The sequence below is a fragment of the Euleptes europaea genome, chromosome 20, assembly GCF_029931775.1.
Source record: "Euleptes europaea isolate rEulEur1 chromosome 20, rEulEur1.hap1, whole genome shotgun sequence".
Taxonomy (NCBI): domain Eukaryota; kingdom Metazoa; phylum Chordata; class Lepidosauria; order Squamata; family Sphaerodactylidae; genus Euleptes; species Euleptes europaea.
In genome coordinates, this window is record NC_079331.1 from 3,416,471 (window position 1) to 3,434,927 (window position 18,457).

Sequence of the window (18,457 nt, forward strand, 5' to 3'; positions counted from 1 at the left end):
GGATGGGTCCATCGATAGCTAGTAGCCACGATGGGTACGTGAAACCTTAAATGTTCAGAGGCAGCGTACCTGAGAAATCAAGTTGTTGGAAGGAAGCAGAGTTTCAGAGGGCATCAGGGAAATGGGATGCTGGACTAGATGGACCATTGTTGGAAGGAAACAGCTTCCAACCCAAGATGACTAAATTCGAAGTGATTGGATATGGCATTTCAGTGTTCCATTGACCTTTAGTTTTGTTCCTCCAGAAGAGAAGCAAAACTGAAATGAATTATGCAAAGCAGAACAAATTGGCAGGATCTCTCACAAGCAAATAAACTTAAGTGTGTGATCTGCACAGGTCTCAGATTTCTGTTTGAGTTTGGGATTTGAATGTAACATCTTAAAGCACAAAGTACACTCTGCTTTGCCCGTCAACAGCTTCCTTCCTGGGCTGTTTCCCAAAAAAAGTAATCTTTGGAGAGACAAGAAATTAATTCAATTTGGAGTCGTACCTGATGATACTCCACAGCTTTAAGCCCAAACACTTAGGCGGCTCTCCAATGCTTTCCCGTTGCTGCAGCTAAGCAGGCAATCTGAACCTTCCTGGTAAAGTCCAGAAGGGAAGCTCTGGAGAGGGCATAGTGCGCATTCATCCAAATAATTTGGGCATTTCCAGCAAAGAAGGGACTGGAGGAGAATGAATGACAAGGTTGGCTGAAGTCAGAATGACCTGTCAAGATCCATTACGCTTTCAGATTCAACCTCCTAATATATGACCGCCAAGCCTTCCCTAAATTTTATCCACAGCGGTCTGGAAAATGTGTACATTGCTCCAATAAAGTGAAATTTAGCCAGCTTTCAGGGGTATGTCTGAAACTGCCTGATACTAGCATTGTTGTGGGGAGAAGGTTGGTTTTTATACCCCGCTATTTCTCTACCTTTAAGGAGAATCAAACCGGCTCGAACACATGAAGCTGCCTCATACTGAATCAGACCCCTGGTCCATCAAAGTCAGTATTGTCTACTCAGACCGGCAGCGGCTCTCCAGGGTTTCAGGAAGAGCCCTTTCACATCACCTACTTGCCTGGTCCCTTTAACTGGAAGCGCCGGGGATTGAACCTGGGACCTTCTGCATGCCAAGCAGAGGCTCTACCACTGAGCCACGGCCCCTCCCCTAAAGGCTTACAATTGCCTTCCCTTCCTCTCCCCACAACAGACACCTTTCGAGGTAGGTGAGGCTGAGAGAGCTCTAACAGAGCTGTATCTTGCCCAAGGTTACCCAGCTGGCTTCAAGTGGAGGAGTGGGGAAACAAACTCAGTTCACCACATTAGAGTCCACTGCACATGTGGAGGAGTGGGGAATCAAACCTGGAAGACAATTTCTTTTTCCAAATTTCAGGTTGTTAGGCATAGCGATTGATTCCGCGTATTCTAATTTTTCTTAAAGGAATTTCTCTTTGAAGAGAAACCAGCGCGCCCTTTTGTAACTTCAGCTCCTGCCAGTGGTTTTTATGTGGCACGCTACAGGGCGGTACTCCAGCAGGTGGATTGGAAGGTATGGGAAAGACATCTGAGCATCGACAGAGTGGTATTCTCAGTCTGCAAGATCTGAGCAAGGCTGTTAACAAGAGGCCATTGGGGGGAGGACATTGATTCATGGGATTGCCATAAGTCAGAAGCCACTTGACAGTACATGACACACACGAAAAGTTTACAAACTTTTGTGGAAATCTGGGAAAGAACTACATAATCCGGCCTGCCCTCTTCCAAACTGAGAACATGTCTCCCAAAACATGTTTTCCCCAATCAGTTGCCTTCCCAGCTAAGCTTAGTTTGATGAACACAAGAACACATGAAGCTGCCTTATACTGAATCAGACCATCAAGGTCCGTCAAAGCCAGTATTGTCTCCTCAGACCAGCAGCTCTCCAGGGTCTCAGGCAGAGGTCTTTCGCATCACCTACCTGCCTAGTCCCTTGAACTGGAGATGCCAGGGATTGAACCTGGGACCTTCTGCATGCCAAGCAGAGGCTCTACCACGGAGCCAAAGTCCCTGTGAGGATTGCTTTGAGCCTCTTGTTACGTGGGCATCGACAGGACTGTAAATCTGCATTGTATCGCTTCAGACTGCAGGTGAGGGGGAGCATCGTTCAGAACGTTCCTCCTTTTAAAAAAGCCCTCCCTGTATGTTGTAAACCTACGCATTAAGGAGAAGGATTTAGTGTTGCGCGCTCTTGCTTGCCCTGGCATGCAGGTTTATATGGGGGAAGCAGTGGGGAAATATTGCATACGCACCCATAAATCACTGCTGGCTGAAGAGATACTGTTCGAAACAGGCCTGTAGCAGTTTACTACCCCAGTTCACAGCTCTACGGCTCGGCTTGGCGCATGCAGGGAAATGAGGTGGAGGAATGGACTGTACCACTTCAGAATCAGACCATAGGTGGGGGGTGGGGGTGCAAGATTTGAATGGTCCTTTGTGTGCATGTGTATTACGTACCATCAAGTTGCTTTCAACCTATGGTGACCCTATGAATTAATGGCCCAGGCTAGCCTGATCTCGTCAGATCTCAGAAGCTAAGCAGGGTCAGCCCTGATTAGTATTTGGATGGGAGACCACCAAGGAATACAAGGGTTGCTGTGCAGAGGAAGGCACTGGCAAACCACCTCTGTTAGTCTCTTGCCATGAAAACCCCAAAAAAGGGGTCGCCATAAGTTGGCTGCGACTTGATGGCACTTTACACACACACACACACACACACAACATACTATCATTGGCAATCTTGCTCAGGTCTTGCAAACTGAGGACCGTGACTTACTTTATCGAGTCAATGTGTGTGTACATATACATTAATGTTTCTTTGCATTAAAAAAACAAACCCATTCATTCAAATGGAAAACCAGCAAGGAGAAAGATTCTGCCCATCTCTTTGCTTGTGGTCCTACATTTTTAACATAGGGGAGCGTTCCAAAGTGGAATCTTGCATAAACCTTCACCTCCAGTCTATTCTACCATCACCACCCCCAGATTTCTGCTACTGCATTGCCACCTTATTCATAGTTAAACGGTGGAACTCCCTGCCCCAGGATGTTGTGACGGCTGCCCACTTGGAAGGCTTTAAGAGGGGAGTGGACATGTTCATGGAGGAGAGGGCTATCCATGGCTACTAGTCAAAATGAATACTAGTCATGATGCATCCCTATTCTCTCCAGGATCAGAGGAGCATGCCTATTATATTAGGTACTGGGGAACGCAGGCAGGACAATGCTGCTGCAGCCGTCTTGCTTGTGGTCTTCCTGGAGGCACCTGGTTGGCCACTGTGTGAACAGACTGCTGGACTTGATGGGCCCTTGGTCTGATCCAGCAGGGCCTTTCTTATGTTCCCCTTCATGCATTACCCAGGCCAAGTGAGAGCCAATGTGGCCTAGTGGTTAGGATCTTGGGAGACCCAAGTTTAAATCCCCACCCTGCCACGACGGTCGCTGGGTGGGCCAGTCATACTCTCTCAGCCGCACCAACCTCACAGGTTTGTTGTGGAGGCTTTGTATGCCCCCCTGTGCTCCTTCAAAGAAAGGTGGCATTTTTACAAAGCCAACGAGGTCTAGTGTTGGTCTACAATCTGGGAGGCCCGGGTTCAAATCCCCACTCTGCCATGGAAGCTTGCCGGGTGGCCTTGGGCCGGTCACACCCTCTCAGCATTACCTACCCCACAGGGTTGTTGTGAGAGTAAAACAGAAGAGAGGAGAACGATGTAAGCCATTTCAAGTCCCCATTGGGGAGAAAATGAAGGCTACAAATGAAGTAAATAAATGCACAGAGAGCTTGGAACAGGTATCTGGAGGAGCAGCATATACTTTTTCTAAATAATAATGGTAGATGGCAGGCTTACGCAGACAGCCTAAGGGCGGGATTCTCGCAGTGCGGTCCTAAGCAGAGTTAGGCCTTTCTCAGCCCACTAAAGTCGACGAGCGGAGGAGGGCGTAACTCTGCCTAGAGTTGACCTGCCAGCCACGTTAGTGTTCCCATAAGAATGGCAATCAGCTCATATCGGGCGGAGAGTTAACCCGTCATTTACGCACTAAGCCTTAATCATAACCAAACCATCCTTTCAACTAGCCTGATTACCAGTTTTTTCCCAAGGGACCGCGGAATCCGCAATGCAAAGCTACATCAGTCGCTAATCAGTGGTATTCTTGAAGAGGAGGTTTGCTCCTCTTCTGATTTCCTTTTGTTCTGCTGGCGAGGGCTGGCTTTGATTTGATTGGTCTCACACCTTGTTGGAAGGAAGGAAGTCTGGGGTTGCTATACCCCCTCTGTTCCTCTCTCGCCTTGAAAACCCCCGCAAGGGGCTGCCGTAAGTTGGCTTCAACTTTGGGGCGCTTTATGCAGGTGCACACGTACGTAGCAAAACAAGTCGTAAAATGCCCATTAAGGCCAAACGGTGCGTTCGGTTTCTGAATATGGGGGTTACCGCATTATGTATTCCCAGCGATGTATTAAGAGTTTGAAAATGTTATAAAAAACACCGCTTTAAAAGGGTTTTTGGATGCCACGGCTAAAAAATGGTTGGAAGACGTCTTCACAGCTCAGGGGGCCAAACAAAGTGCGAACAGTATTTTTTATAACAGTTTCAAACTCTTAATACATTGGTGGGAATTCATAGAAAGTGCAAACAGTATTTTTTATAACATTTTCAAACTCTTAATACATCGCTGGGAATACATAATGCGGTAACCCCCTATAATTGCTAAGAGCCAGTTATTCGTAATCTATGGGGAAAGACTGGAAGAGGTTATTATGTAATCTACCACGCTAGCACCTTGCAGAGTTAGACATGGGAAAGTTCCTGAAAAATCAAAGTTCTTATTCCCATTTGGGATTCTCAGGTTGTGCTCTAGGGTAAAATTCAGTAGGTGTTTACCAGCAAGGTTAATTTTCTTGTCCCTAGACTCTCTCTTGAATAAGAAGGGAAATAGTTCAGTCAGAATAGGTATCAGTTGTGGGTTTAGGATGGCGTCATCATTTTGTCCTATCCGGGCATTTATATCTCCCGCAATTAATAATTGCACCATAGGATGTTACTAAGTGCCAGTTATTATCTGTATTTTTTTTAACTTTGAGGGATCAAAAAAAACCTTACAGTTTTATTTGTTTGAATAAGACCAGAGCAAGGATATTAAATGGAGCTAACCCAATTTTTTTTAAAGTGCACCGATCCATCCAAAGTTCAGCACTTTTACACCCCGTTGGTTTCAACGAGAGGAGTAAAATCTTCCCTATCAGTGGGATTTTTCAAAGTTTACATTTAGTTGGATCCCTGAATATCCACCACTGGCAATACCGGGGCAGAAAAATCAGATTAGGATATGAAATTTTGCAAGCAAATTTCAGCTTGGGGGATTCCTCCCCACACACACACGCACAACCCACTTCAGTTCTAATATGGACACATTTCAAGCCAGTTCTAAGACGATGTGGGATTTCATATCCCGCATCCTGCCGGCAGGAGTCTCTGTCTGTCTTTAGAGCATCCCTGGGATTCTGCAATGATCAGGTGAGCCAATTTTAGCTTCTACCTGGAAAGACTTCAGAGCCATGCAGAGAAAGTCCCAAGTAAACACATGAGATGGAAGGCTCCTGGTGAAAAACTAAACATCTCAATGAAAAAGAGGGCCAGCCAGGTTCTAAGCCTGCTCTTTGCAGCAGATGCATGGCTGATTGACTGCAGATAATCACTGGCAGGGATGGAAAGGCACTCTGTGCATGTCCAGAAGCACACTCTCCATTTTACAGCCAGATAATCCCCATTAATGCCCAAAATGGGTACTGAAAACTGTGAGAAAATATCTAAACACAAGAAAGCATCAGGTTCCGAAACTCTCACCGTCCCCTTGTCTCCAAACCCTTCCCTGCAAAGACAGTCCAGAACTAGTGTCTTGTCAGATTTGAGAGGCCCGGGTTCGAATCTCTATTCTGCCGTAGAAGCCTGGGCCAGTCATGCCCTCCCAGCTTAACCTACCTCTGAGGGTTGTTAGCAAGATAAAATGCAACATGAGGGAACTCCACTTTTAAGCCTCCCATCAGGGAGAAAGGCAGGATACCAATGAAGGAAATGAATAGAATTGGCAGCAGTTCTTCTGGAACGGAAAGGGCGCTCTGTGCATGCTCGAAAGCCCTCCCCTCTTCCTCTCTGTATCCATAAGAACATAAGAAAGGCCCTGCTGGATCAAACCAAGGTCCATCAAGTCCAGCAGTCTGTTCACACAGTGGCCAACCAGGTGCCTCTAGGAAGCCCACAAGCAAGACGACTGCAGCAGCACCATCCTGCCTGTGTTCCCCAGCACCTAATATAATGGGCATGCTCCTCTGATCCTGGAGAGAGCAGGTATGCATCATGACTAGTATCCATTTTGACTAGTAGCCATGAATACCCCTCTCCTCCATGAACATGTCCACTCCCCTCTTAAAGCCTTCCAAGTTGGTAGCCATCACCACATCCTGGGGCAGGGAGTTCTAAAGTTTAACTATGCGAGTGGGAAGAAATACTTCCTTTTATCTGTTATGAATCTTTCACCCTCCAGCTTCAGCAGATGACCCCCACACTCTAGTATTATGGGGAGGGGCCGTTGCTCAGTAGTAGAGCCTCTGCTTGGCCTGCAGAAGGTCCCAGGTTCAATCCCCGGCATCTCCAGTTAAAGGGACCAGGCAAGCCAGTGATGGGAAAGACCTCTGCCTGAGACCCTGGAGAGCTGCTGCCTGTCTGAGCAGGCAATTGACTTTGATGGATCAAAAGGTGTGCTTTGGTATAAGGCAGCTTCATGTGTTCATTAGGAGAGAGGGAGAAAAGCCAATGCGAAGTGGCTCCGAAGTGGCACGCAGAAGGTCCCAGGTTCAATCCCCGGCATCTCCACTTAAAGGGGCCAGGCAAGTAGGTAATGTGAAAGACCTCGCCTGAGGCCCTGGAGAGCCACGGAGAGGGGCCGTGGCTCAGCGGCAGAACATCTGCTTGGCATGCAGACAGTCCCAGGTTCAATCCCCGGCATCTCCACTTAAAGGTACTAGGCAAGCAGGTGCTGTGAAAGACCTCACCTGAGGCCCTGGAGAGCCGCTGCCGGTCTGAGCGGACTTCGATGGACCGGGGGTCCGATTCGGTGGGCTCAGTGGCAGAGCCTCTGCTAGGCATGCAAAAGGTCCCAGGTTCCATCCCGGCCATCTCCAATTCAAGGGACCAGGCAAGTAGGTGATGGGGGAAAAAACCCGCCTGAGACCCCGGAGAGCCGCTGCCGGACTTCGATGGACCGGGGGTCTGATTCGGTGGGAGGCAGCTTCCGGAGTTCATTAGGGGAGCGGGAGAAAACCCCAATGCCAAGCGGCTCCGAAGTCTTGGGGCCGGCCCACCGAGGCCAAGGCTAGCCAGGGTGACAGCGGCGAAGCCCCCCCACCCGACCCCCCTTTCCATCCACTCACCCTGCACCAGTCCCCCGGCGACGATCAGCACCACGGACAGCTCCCGGAGCCCCATCCCGGGGGCGGCGGCCCAGGCCCGGGAGGGCAGCGGCGCTCCGGCCCCGCTCGGGGGGCTCCAGCCCCGGAGGGACGCCGGGAGGCCCCTCGCAGCCCCCGGGCTGGAGCCGGCGCCGGAGCTCCCCTTCCCCCGCCGAGCGCCGGCTCCCCAATGCCGATCGCCTCCCCTCCACGTGACGGCTCTCCCTCCTCTCGAGTAGACCCGGGGGTGGGGGGGGGAGAGGGAGAAGTTGGCCCCAGGCGCCTGCAGGCGCTCGCAGCAGCGGAGGGAATGCGGATCCCCCGATTTTATAGGGGCTTTTATAGGGCTTCCCCTCCTCCCTCGCCCGGATCCCACCCACCTCGCCGCCCGGGGTCGCGCAGCCCGGCGCTCCTGCAGCGGCTTGGCGGATGCCCAGGCGGCGCGCGGGCGAGGAGGGCGGGGGGGGGGCTGACTCCCGAGTAGACCATTCACACGGGTCGCCGTGTTCGTCTGTCTGCAGTAGTAGTAAAGGGCAAGAGTCCACAGGAGCACCTTCAAGACTCGCAAGAATATTTTCTGGTAGGGCTGTGGCTCACGAAAGCTCCTACCCTACCAGCAAATATTTTTGTGAGTCTTTAAGGTCCTACCGGACTCTTGCCCTTTTCTACTCCCGAGTAGACCGGCCGAGGAGCCGCCTGCCCTTGCTTGCCTGGCTCAAGGAGCTCAGCCGCCCACACTGGAAGCTCCTGAGTCGAGGCGCACCGCCGGCCGGGGTGCGAAGCGAGGTGGGGGGAGGCGCTCTGGCCACGCTCAGAGGCACTCTCCCCTCCTGCAGCAAATCTCGACGGCGAAGACATGGAGACCTAGCGTGGTGGAGTGGTTAGAGTTGTTCGGCTCAGAGGGAGGGGTCGTGGCTCGGTGGCAGAGCCTCTGCTTGGCATGCAGGAGGTCCCAGGTTCAATCCCCGGCATCTCCAGTTAAAGGGACCAGGCAAGGAGGTGATGTGGAAGACCCCTGCCTGAGACCCTGGAGAGCCATGGAGAGGGGCCGTGGCTCAGTGGTGGAGCATCATGAAGAAGGTCCCAGGTTCAATCCCCGGCATCTCCAGTTAAAGGGACTAGGCGAGATGGGAAAGACCCCTGCCTGAGACCCTGGAGAGCCATGGAGAGGGGCCGTGGCTCAGTGGTGGAGCATCATGAAGAAGATCCCGGGTTCAATCCCCGGCATCTCCAGTTAAAGGGACTAGGCGAGTAGGTGATGGGAAAGACCTCTGCCTGAGATCCTGGAGAGCCGCTGCCGGTCTGAGTAGACAATACTGACTTTGATGGACCAAGGGTCTCATTCAGTATAACACATGAACACATGAAGCTGCCTTATACTGAATCAGACCCTTGGTCCATCAAAGTCAGTATTGTCTACTCAGGCTGGCAGCGGCTCTCCAGGGTCTCAGGCGGAGGTCTTTCCCATCATCTACTTGCCTAGTCCTTTTAACTGGAGATGCCGGGGATTGAACCTGGGACCTTCTGCATGCCAAGAAGAGGCTCTACCACTGAGCCACGACCCCTCTCCATGGCTCTCCAGGGTCTCAGGCGGAGGTCTTTCCCATCACCTACTTGCCTAGTCCTTTTAACTGGAGATGCCGGGGATTGAACCTGGGACCTTCTGCATGCCAAGAAGAGGCTCTACCACTGAGCCACAGCCCCTCCCCACACCAGTTCATGTGTTCCTGTGATCTGAAAGGTGCAGGTTCTAATCCCTGCTCTGCCACGGAAGCTCTCTGGGTGGCCTTGGCCCAGTCGCGCTGACTCGGCCTTGCCTCCCTCGCAGGGTTGTTGTAACGATTTAAAAGTTGGGTTGGTTGTCGTTTTTTTTTAGTGCTGCTCTCGAGCACCTCCTGTGCCAAAAGGTGGTATTGCAACTTGCTCTCGCAGGAAACGACTAGTCCCGCCTCTTGTCAGCTGACATAAGGGACCAATGGCATTTCTGTTTGCCCTATAAATTCTCCCAACTGGGGCTGATCATTCAAGGCTCAGCAATGCTTGCAAAAGGGAGGGGAATGGTGCATTGGAAGGAAGGGATTCCCCCACCCCTCTGAAATACTATAATTGTTTTGTTGGGCTGGGTTTAAAGATAGCTGTAGTTCCAATCATGTATCAGAAGGTACTGAAGCTATGAGACAGGGTTGCCAGCTTTGGGTCAGGAAATTCCTAGAGAATTTGGGGGTGAAGCCCGGAGAGAGCCGGCATTGGGAGGGAGAGGGAAACTGATCTCCTTAGCCTAAAACTCAGTTGCAATTCAGGTCATAGGGTTGCAACCTCCAGGTAATAGCAGAAGATCTCCTGCTACTACAACTGATCTCCAGCTGACAGAGGTCAGTTCACCTGGAGAAAAATGGCCACTTTGGCAATTGGACTCTATAGCATTGAAGTCCCTCCCCTCCCCAAACCCCGTCCTCCTCAGGCTCTGCCCCCCAAATCTCCCGCCGATGGTGAAGAGGGACCTGGCAACCCTATCTGGTCACCACCTGGAGGTTGGCAACCCTAGGTCTTTGGTGCCTTTCTCCTTTCAGTCACAAGCTTCACAATATGATCTCAGCCAGCTCTCACTTTCTCTCCCCTCTGTGGTCCTCTAGTTGTGTTATTATTTTCTCATTATTTACTATTTACTTTGCTTAGAGTTGGCTTTTCTCTCTGGAGGCTCCAAGTGGGTTACAGGGCAGAAAACAATCAGACAGCCTAAAACAGCTCTCGAATAACGTAGGTTTGCAGAACCAGAGAACAAGGCAAACAACCAGCTAGCTAAGGCCAAAGGTATATGATAAACCATACAGAAAGTGGGTTCCCAATGCGGTAAAAGCCGGCGATACCTTACAAAAATTGTTGCAGTGGATTGCAATCCTATTTCAGTACTGGCCTACCCTGCAGGGCTGAGCGAATCAGCGTGACGCTGCCTGGGGAGTGTTTCAAACCCTCCAAAGCCCCGCGTGCGAAAGACTATTATTTGATTTGAAACTTGCTCCGCTGTGTATTCTGAGTGAAGATTTCTCCTGGGTTGGAGTGCATAATACTTCCCTTCGGGCATACATATGTATATAGATGCAAATTCTACAGCTGTTTGCCTCCAACGAAGTGAGACGTATATTGGAAGATGCACAGATTCGCACGGGGCTGCTTGGTGACCCTGATTAGAAAGCTAAACAGGGGAGGGTTGGTTCCCAAAAGGGAAATGCCCATATGGGAGGTGGAGAGTGATTTCATCAGGTATGTGTATATGGGGAGGGGGACCTTTAATCTGTAATTAGTCATGCTGCCAACCTCTTATCTGTCTGGCCTCCCCCTGTGGAGCATTTTTTGGGCCCAACTGCCTTGATTCCAGATGGTACTACTGCCCTTTGATCTGGTCAGCCGTAAAACATCAGATTTAAGTTTAAGGCCACAGAGAGAGAGAGAGAGAGTTGGGATATTTAGGCACCTTGCTTTAACAAATGCCCACTGGTTCTGAACCCAGAAACAGCAGTGCATTCTTGAGACCCTGTGGGGTTTGGAGGATCATTCGGGAAAGGGTTTAGATCCTTCTGTGTGTTCAGATGATTCCCCCCCCCTTTATTGGGAAGCAGCGTGGTGTAGTGGTTAAGAGCAGTGGTTTTGGAGCGGTGGACTCTGATCTGGAGAACCGGGTTTGATTCCCCACTCCTCCATGTGAGTGGCGGAGGCTAATCCAGTGAACCAGGTCGATTCCCCCACTCCTCCACATGAAGCCCGCTGGGTGACCTTGGGCTAGTCACAGTTCTCTCCGAACTCTCTCAGCCCCACCTACCTCACAAGGTGTCTGTTGTGGGGAGAGGAAGGGAGGGAGATTGTAAGCTGGTTTGATTCTCCTTAAAAGGTAGAGAAAGTCAGCATATAAAAACCAATTATTATTATTATTATTATTGAAATGGTGCATGTATATTAGCTCTGCATATTCATCAGGGGGATAGAAAAGCAGATCTGAAAAATAGCAGGTGACAGGGTTTCTCCACTAAATGAGAAACTAGCAGGCGTGACAACTTAGGTTTCTCCAGTCGATTTAAAATCATCTTGATCCTTTGGAAGAGTCCCCAGGTCTAGCTGTGAAGGTACCTCACCTTGAGCTAAGCTTTACTTAAAAAAAAAATTCAATATCCTGTAACCAAGACAATCCCACATTCTACGCCAAGGCCCGGTCCTGCATGCACTATACAAATTGTATAGATTTACGTATATTTAATTTGCTTCATGTTCTACTTCTGCCAGTCCTGGGAAGTTCCACAGACCTCCAGTGGTCAGGTTTCTTTCCACCTTCACAGTCCTACTGAGTAACTCCTTATGCAATGCCCGTGAGGTTTTACTAGGCGTCACATGGATACTTTTCAGCTACAAGGGACTAGAAACTGCTCTTTTCCTTGTGCAGAACTTTAGAATTCATGCAAGGGTTATCAAATGGTAAACGTTAATTTTATTCCAGAGCATTTTGAAACAGGCTTGAAACTCTGGTTATTGTGTAAGGGAGAAGCTCCATTTCCCAATGAAATGTCATTCCTCTGATTGTTTGATAGGCAATAACCTCAGGTATGTGAGAACGCACACGCAAGCTGACAGCGTAGATTTTACTTTTCAACCCGCTGTCAAGTTCAAATTTGCAAGACGGCTTCTTCGTCTTTGTAAAAGACCCCTTATGAATCTTTCATTTATACAGCTTAACGTCTGGGGGATATTTTACCATTCACTAAACTGCATTGAACGGTGAAGACTCATTTCCAGGTAAACAAACAATTAGGTTGTCATCTTAAAATCATAAATCCTCAAGTGATTAATTCCTCAGAGGGGAAAAAATGATACGAACATTAACTGGATCTCTTGTTTGGAACTGAGCTGGCTGAAGAAAAAGATCATAAAATTTATTGATTGTTTTTCATTTATTCCTCACCTTCCCCCCCCACACACACACACACACAGGAACTCAAAGGGGCTTACATTATTCTCTCCTTCATTTTATCCATACAACAACCCTGTGAGGTGGTGTTCTGGATGACTCTGGTCAGGCCTGGTTCAGATATAGGCATGCACTTATGAAACCCCAGGCATCTAGTTAGCTTTCCTATACCAGATCATTTAACTCCTAACCGTACACCTCAGTAACCCTATAGGTTTGTCCTCGGTACAGTACACAGAAGTAAATACTATTAGAGAATCTCTGCTTCCTTTCTAAGGTTGTTAATTAAAGCATAGTTATTGCATTCTTAACACACACTAAATCCGCAAAGCATTATACCATCCATCCATCACTGTTACATAGATAATTAAAGGAGAGCGGTTAACAGAGTCCATAAGAGTTTCTTATCCCCAAACAAGGCAAGGAACAAGAAAACCCAGTGGCTGTTCACAAGCAAACATGAATAAGGAAACTGCACAAGAAGAACCGAGTAACCCCATTGTAAAAGCTGGAGGCAAATCGAAAAGGTGAAGGCCTTATGAATAACACATATATTATGGCTACTAGGAGGACATTTCAGCGTTTTTTTTTTTCTATTCATAACCAACTTGAGTTCTAGCACGGTTCTGACCTTGCAAAGCCATCGTTAAATTGTGGAACTCCCTGCCCCAGGATGTGGTCGTGGCTACCAACTTGGAAGGCTTTAACAGGGGAATGGACATCTTCATGGAGGAAAGGGCTATTCGTGGCTACTAGTCAAAATAGATACTAGTCATGATGCATACCTGCTCTCTCCAGGATCAGAGGAACATGCCTATTATATTAGGTGCTGTGGAACACAAGCTGGATGATACTGCTGCAGTCGTCTTGCTCGTGGGCTTCCTAGAGGCACCTGGTTGGGCCATTGTGTGAACAGACTGCTGGACTTGATGGGCCTGGGTCTGATCCATGCTTTACGTTGGGATCGTTAAGATGTTTTTAAAATGTAAAGCGTCTCTTTTATTAATACTTTAATCACGCGTCGCATTCTCTCAGCAAGGCCTACCTTGCAGGGCCTGTATGATGATGGAACAGGGAAGGAGAAATCGCGCTTGTTGTCATGAGGGCTTTGGCAGAAGGACAAAAACCTGATGGCTTTTGTTAATAGCATTCTATTAAGCGATTCAATACATGCAATTAGCAATATTGCACCCGCTGGGATATCCCGCTGCTTTTGACAGTCCTTCAATGTTTGGAATGAGACCTTTCCCCCTGCACAATTGTCTCAAATATCTGTCGCCTTATTTGTAAAGGGTGGAGAGATATTGGTGCATCTGACTTCCCCGTGGGCCATTTCTAAAGTGATTTTTTTCGGCACACACACAAAACGTAGGTTGCAGAGGACTGGTCAGATCCCTGATAAAATCAAAGAATCATAGAGTTGGAAGGTACCAGGGTCATCTAGTCCAACCCCCTGCACAATGCAGGAAATTCCAAACTACCTCCCCCCCCCACACCCCCAGTGACCACTACTCCATGCCCAGACGATGGCCAAGGTGCCCTCCCTCTCATCATCTGCTTAAGGTCATAGAATCAGCATTGCTGACAGATGGCCATTTAGCCTCTGCTTAAAAACCTCCAGGGAAGGAGAGCTCACCACCTCCCGAGGAAGCCTGTTCCACTGAGGAACTGCTCTAACTGTTAGAAAGTTCTTCCTAACGTCTAGACGGAAACTCTTTTGATTTAATTTCAACCCGTTGGTTCTGGTCCGACCTTCTGGGGCAACAGAAAACAACTCGGCACCCTCCTCTATATGGCAGCCCTTCAAGTACTTGAAGATGGTCATCATATCCCCTCTCAGTCTTCTCCTCTTCAGGCTAAACATACCCAGCTCCTTCAACCTTTCCTCATAGGACTTGGTCTCCAGACCCCTCACCATCTTTGTTGCCCTCCTCTGGACCCGTTCCAGCTTGTCTACATCTTTCTTAATTTGTAGTGCCCAGAACTGAACACAATACTCTAGGTGAGGTCTAACCAGAGCAGAGTAAAGCAATACCATCACTTCCCATGATCTGGACTCTATACTTCTGTTGATACAGCCCAAGATTGTATTTGCCTTTTTAGATCTCTGGTGTGCTAGAGGTCTGTGCATTTGCATTTGGGGGGGGGAGTCTAAGAGATGTATGCTTCAGAGGGGCAGGAAGCAAATGATTCTGTATCGAACGTTGCAGGGAATGAACAACTGCAATTGATCAAAAGTCGCACCCCCCCCCCCCGCCTGAATAATGAAGAACCACAATATACCTTTTAAAGGGGCATAAATTTTAGATGCGAGTCCCCAGAAACCTTTGCAACATTGGGATAAAATCTTTGGAAGCGAGCAAAGATATAACATTGGAGGGCTAAGGATTTCCTAATATCGTTGAACCCTTTATCTACTTCCCCCATCAGATGTCTCCTCTCTCCGCTGCGGGGAAGATGATTACGAATTTCTCATCCCGCCTGTTCTGTCTTGAACATCCCCCACTCGATATCTCTCCTCCTGGGTGCAAATCAAACTTGCGATCCTTTGTTCTAACACCATTTTCTGTCTCCTCACACTGTTTTCCTGTAAAAAGGGGTGTGTGTTTGTTTCCAATGGCCTCGATAATTCGGCATTATGCAAATATTTCTGCTCAGATCTAAAAAAAAATCTCGCGTATGTCCGTTATTTATGTCCTATAGATTGGATATGGTAGCCACACAATGTGGACCCACAAATACACACCAAAGCACAAAGGACAGACACTTCTGACACCATGAAATAGAAAGGAAATGCAGCATATTTATGCACCCCTTATGCCATCTTTGTGCTGCGGGGGGAAAGGTGTGGGAACACGGCTGGGATTGTTTTTTTGGAAATTAAGAATACCTTAATAAAAGATGTTCATAAATGTATGGCCCTGACCTGGATGGTTGAGGCTTGCCTGATCTCATCAGATCTCTCAGTGGTAGAGCATCTGCTTGGCATGAAGAAGGTCCCAGGTTCAATCCCCGGCATCTCCAGTTCAAGGGACTAGGCAAGTAGGTGATGTGAAAGACCCCTGCCTGAGACCCTGGAGAGCTGCTGCAGGTCTGAGTAGACAATGCTTTGATGGACCAAGGGTCTGATTCAGTAGAAGGCAGCTTCATGGGTTCATGGGTTCATCTCTCAAGCTAAGCAAAGTTGCCCCTGGTTAGTACTTGGATGGGAGGAAGAAAGTCTGCATTAAATGTGGCTGGAGGCTGCAGGGTATGAAGGAAGTCGGCCTCCCATACTGTCCTGTTTGCCATTTAAGATCTTCATTCCAAGCACTGTCTCCCACCCCTGTCCCTAGAAGGTGGCAACTAGAAACAGGAGTCTCTCAGTGGTGGCACCCTCTGCCCCTTGAGGCTTGGCTTAGGTTTAGGTGGCGTTTAGGCACCAGGTTATAGCATTTTCCTTTGCCTAAGCTTTTTAATTTAAGCCGTATCCCATCTTTTTTTATGTGGCTTGTTTTCTATTTCACGGGCTGCGTTCTGTCCCTCTGATGGTTTTATGGCTCGCTCTGAAGATTTTTTTTTCTCCCCCATGCTGCTTTCATTGGCTGGTGGATTTATGAGTGCTAAGCGTGGGTTGCCTTTATAGTTGGTAGGATGGTGTGTGTTTTTTACTGTGCTGTTATATGGAATTATGAATGTTTTTGCATTTTCATTATTAGCTTCCTCAAATACGCCTCTATATATATATAGAAGAAGAGTTGGTTTTTATATGCCAACTTTCTCTATCTTTTAAGGAGAATCAAACCGGCTTACAATGTACTTCCCTTCCCCTCCCCACAACAGACACCCTGTGAGGTAGGTGAGGCTGAGAGAGCTCTAAGAGAGGTGTGACTAGCCCAAGGTCACCCAGCTGGCTTCATTTTGGAGGAGTGGGGAAACCAACCCGGTTCACCAGATTGGAGTCCGCCGCTCCTGTGAACGAGTGGGGAATCAAACCCAGTTCTCCAGATTAGAGTCCACCTCTCTTAACCACTACACCACGCTGGCTCTAAAGCACTAATAAAAAATAGGCCAACCTAGCCCAATCTTGTCTGATCATTAAAGTTAAGCAGGGTTAGCTTCTGCTTAGTACTTGGATGGGAGACCACCAAGGAAGTCCAGGGTAGCTACGCAGAGGCAGGCTATGGCAAACCACCTCTGTTCACCTCTTGCCTGGAAAACCCTACGGGGTCGCCATAATTCGGCTGCAACTTGACAGCGCAGCCACCAATAAAAAAATGCATGCTTCCCTCCCCAGTCTGAAGCATTCAGGGACCTCATTCCAAATAACACGTAGAATCATTCTTCAGAGCAAAGGAAGAACGTTTGTAAGCCTCAAAATATGCCCAGGCGAGTCATTCTGATTTCTTTTTCTGTACCTCGAAGAACGTAATCCGGCTGGAGGTATACATCTCTCAAAACACCCAAGGGGGATTTCCGGTGGCATTCTGAACGTGGGGTTCGAAGGTTGACAAATGAGTCCTGATCCTGAACCCATTTCCTGAGAAGCAAGCCCAATTTATTTCAGCGGAGCTTGCTTCAAAGGAAGGAGCCTTTCAAACATCACACTCAAAGCCCAGAGTGGAAATGCGTCCTTGACGTGACTACTTGCTTTCATATCGTTCGCGCTGAAAAACTGTGGTCGGGATTGAATGGAATTACATCATCATCATCATCATCATCATCACCATCATCATCATCATCATCATCATCATTATTATTATTTTCTTTTTCTTTTTCACATCTAAGTGGGACAGAACAACAACCTGGGAGAGGAAAAGGGAAGGGCCACGTTTGTAGAGCATCTGCTTGTAGGGCTCCATTTGTAGAGCATCTGCTTGGCGTGCAGAAGGTCCCAGGTTCAATCCCTGGAATCTCCAGTTAAAGGGACCAGGCAAGTAGGGGATGGGAAAGACCCCTGCCTGAGACCCTGGAGAGCCGCTGCCAGTCTGAGAAGACAATACCGATTGGTAAGGGCCGTGGCTCAGTGGTAGAGATTCTGCTTGGCATGTAGAAGGTCCCAGATTCAATCCCCGGCATCTCCAGCTAAAAGGACTAAGCAGGTAGGTGATGGGAGAGACCACCGCCTGAGACCCTGGAGAGCCGCTGCCGGTCTGAGTAGACAATACTGACTTGGATGGCCCAAGGGTCAGCTTCATGTGTTCATGTGTTCAAGCACAGATCTGCGATCAGCAGGCAGATTGAGTTCGGCTTTCAAAAATGCCCTTGGTGTTTTCCTCATCTGTGGCCTATAATTTCGAAGACCAGGGCTTCTTAAACTTTTTCCGCTCGCGACCCCTTTTTGCCCGAAAAACTTTTACCCGACCCCGGGTATATAGGTATATAAAATAGGTATACAAATCAAGCATTTACAGATAATAAATCGTAAAGAAATTTATTTTAAAGCAATTCTTTGGTATACATATAATTTTACTGTTGCCAAATTTTTCGCGACCCACAGTTTAAGAGGCTTTGCCAAAGACCATGGGAAAGATGCGAATTATAGGATGCTGTGGTTGGCAGAAGAAGAATCTGCAGTTTGGTGCTGCCCCCTTGTGCGGCGTTTAGAGATTGCTCGGGTTGTTTGTTATTATTTTCGATTGATTATTTCTTTCATCTTTTAAACAAAATTTCTGGTATTTATTGCTGTTTGGGGAGGATAGGATTTGCCTCTGCGATCAGCAGCAATTATCATCACCCTGAGCGAGAGGAAATAGCTACTACGAGCATGTTCGGGATCATGGGGCCAGGCGTTGGGACATACGATGCACATAGAGTGATGTGCAGTCCCCTAAGCGATGCAGAGCATCCCCGTACGCACACGTAATATGCACACTGATGAACTACAGCTCCCAAGAAGTAATGTACAAACATGCATGTGCAAAGTATTTATGATCCAATTAAGAACACTCGATCAAAAGAGTGTGCATGTGTCGTCCCCCCAAAAAATGTTCAAGAGATGCCACTCCCAGTTGGCAATTGAATTAAGAGTCCAGCAGAGAAGTGGCCGTGGTCCCATTG

General features: G+C 48.3%; 1 protein-coding gene across 1 annotated transcript in view; it reads right to left on the reverse strand.

Annotated features, from left to right (window-relative positions):
* Positions 1–8,322, reverse strand: part of CHRFAM7A (CHRNA7 (exons 5-10) and FAM7A (exons A-E) fusion) — a 51,360-nt gene extending 43,038 nt beyond the window's left edge. The window contains exons 1-3 of the mRNA XM_056866033.1: positions 8,134–8,322; positions 7,447–7,979; positions 2,062–2,105 (exon numbers count right to left, since the gene is read on the reverse strand). Of these exons, the coding sequence (XP_056722011.1) occupies positions 2,062–2,105; positions 7,447–7,979; positions 8,134–8,322 (766 nt within the window). The remainder of the gene's footprint in view (positions 1–2,061; positions 2,106–7,446; positions 7,980–8,133) is intronic.
* Positions 8,323–18,457: the final 10,135 nt, after the last annotated feature.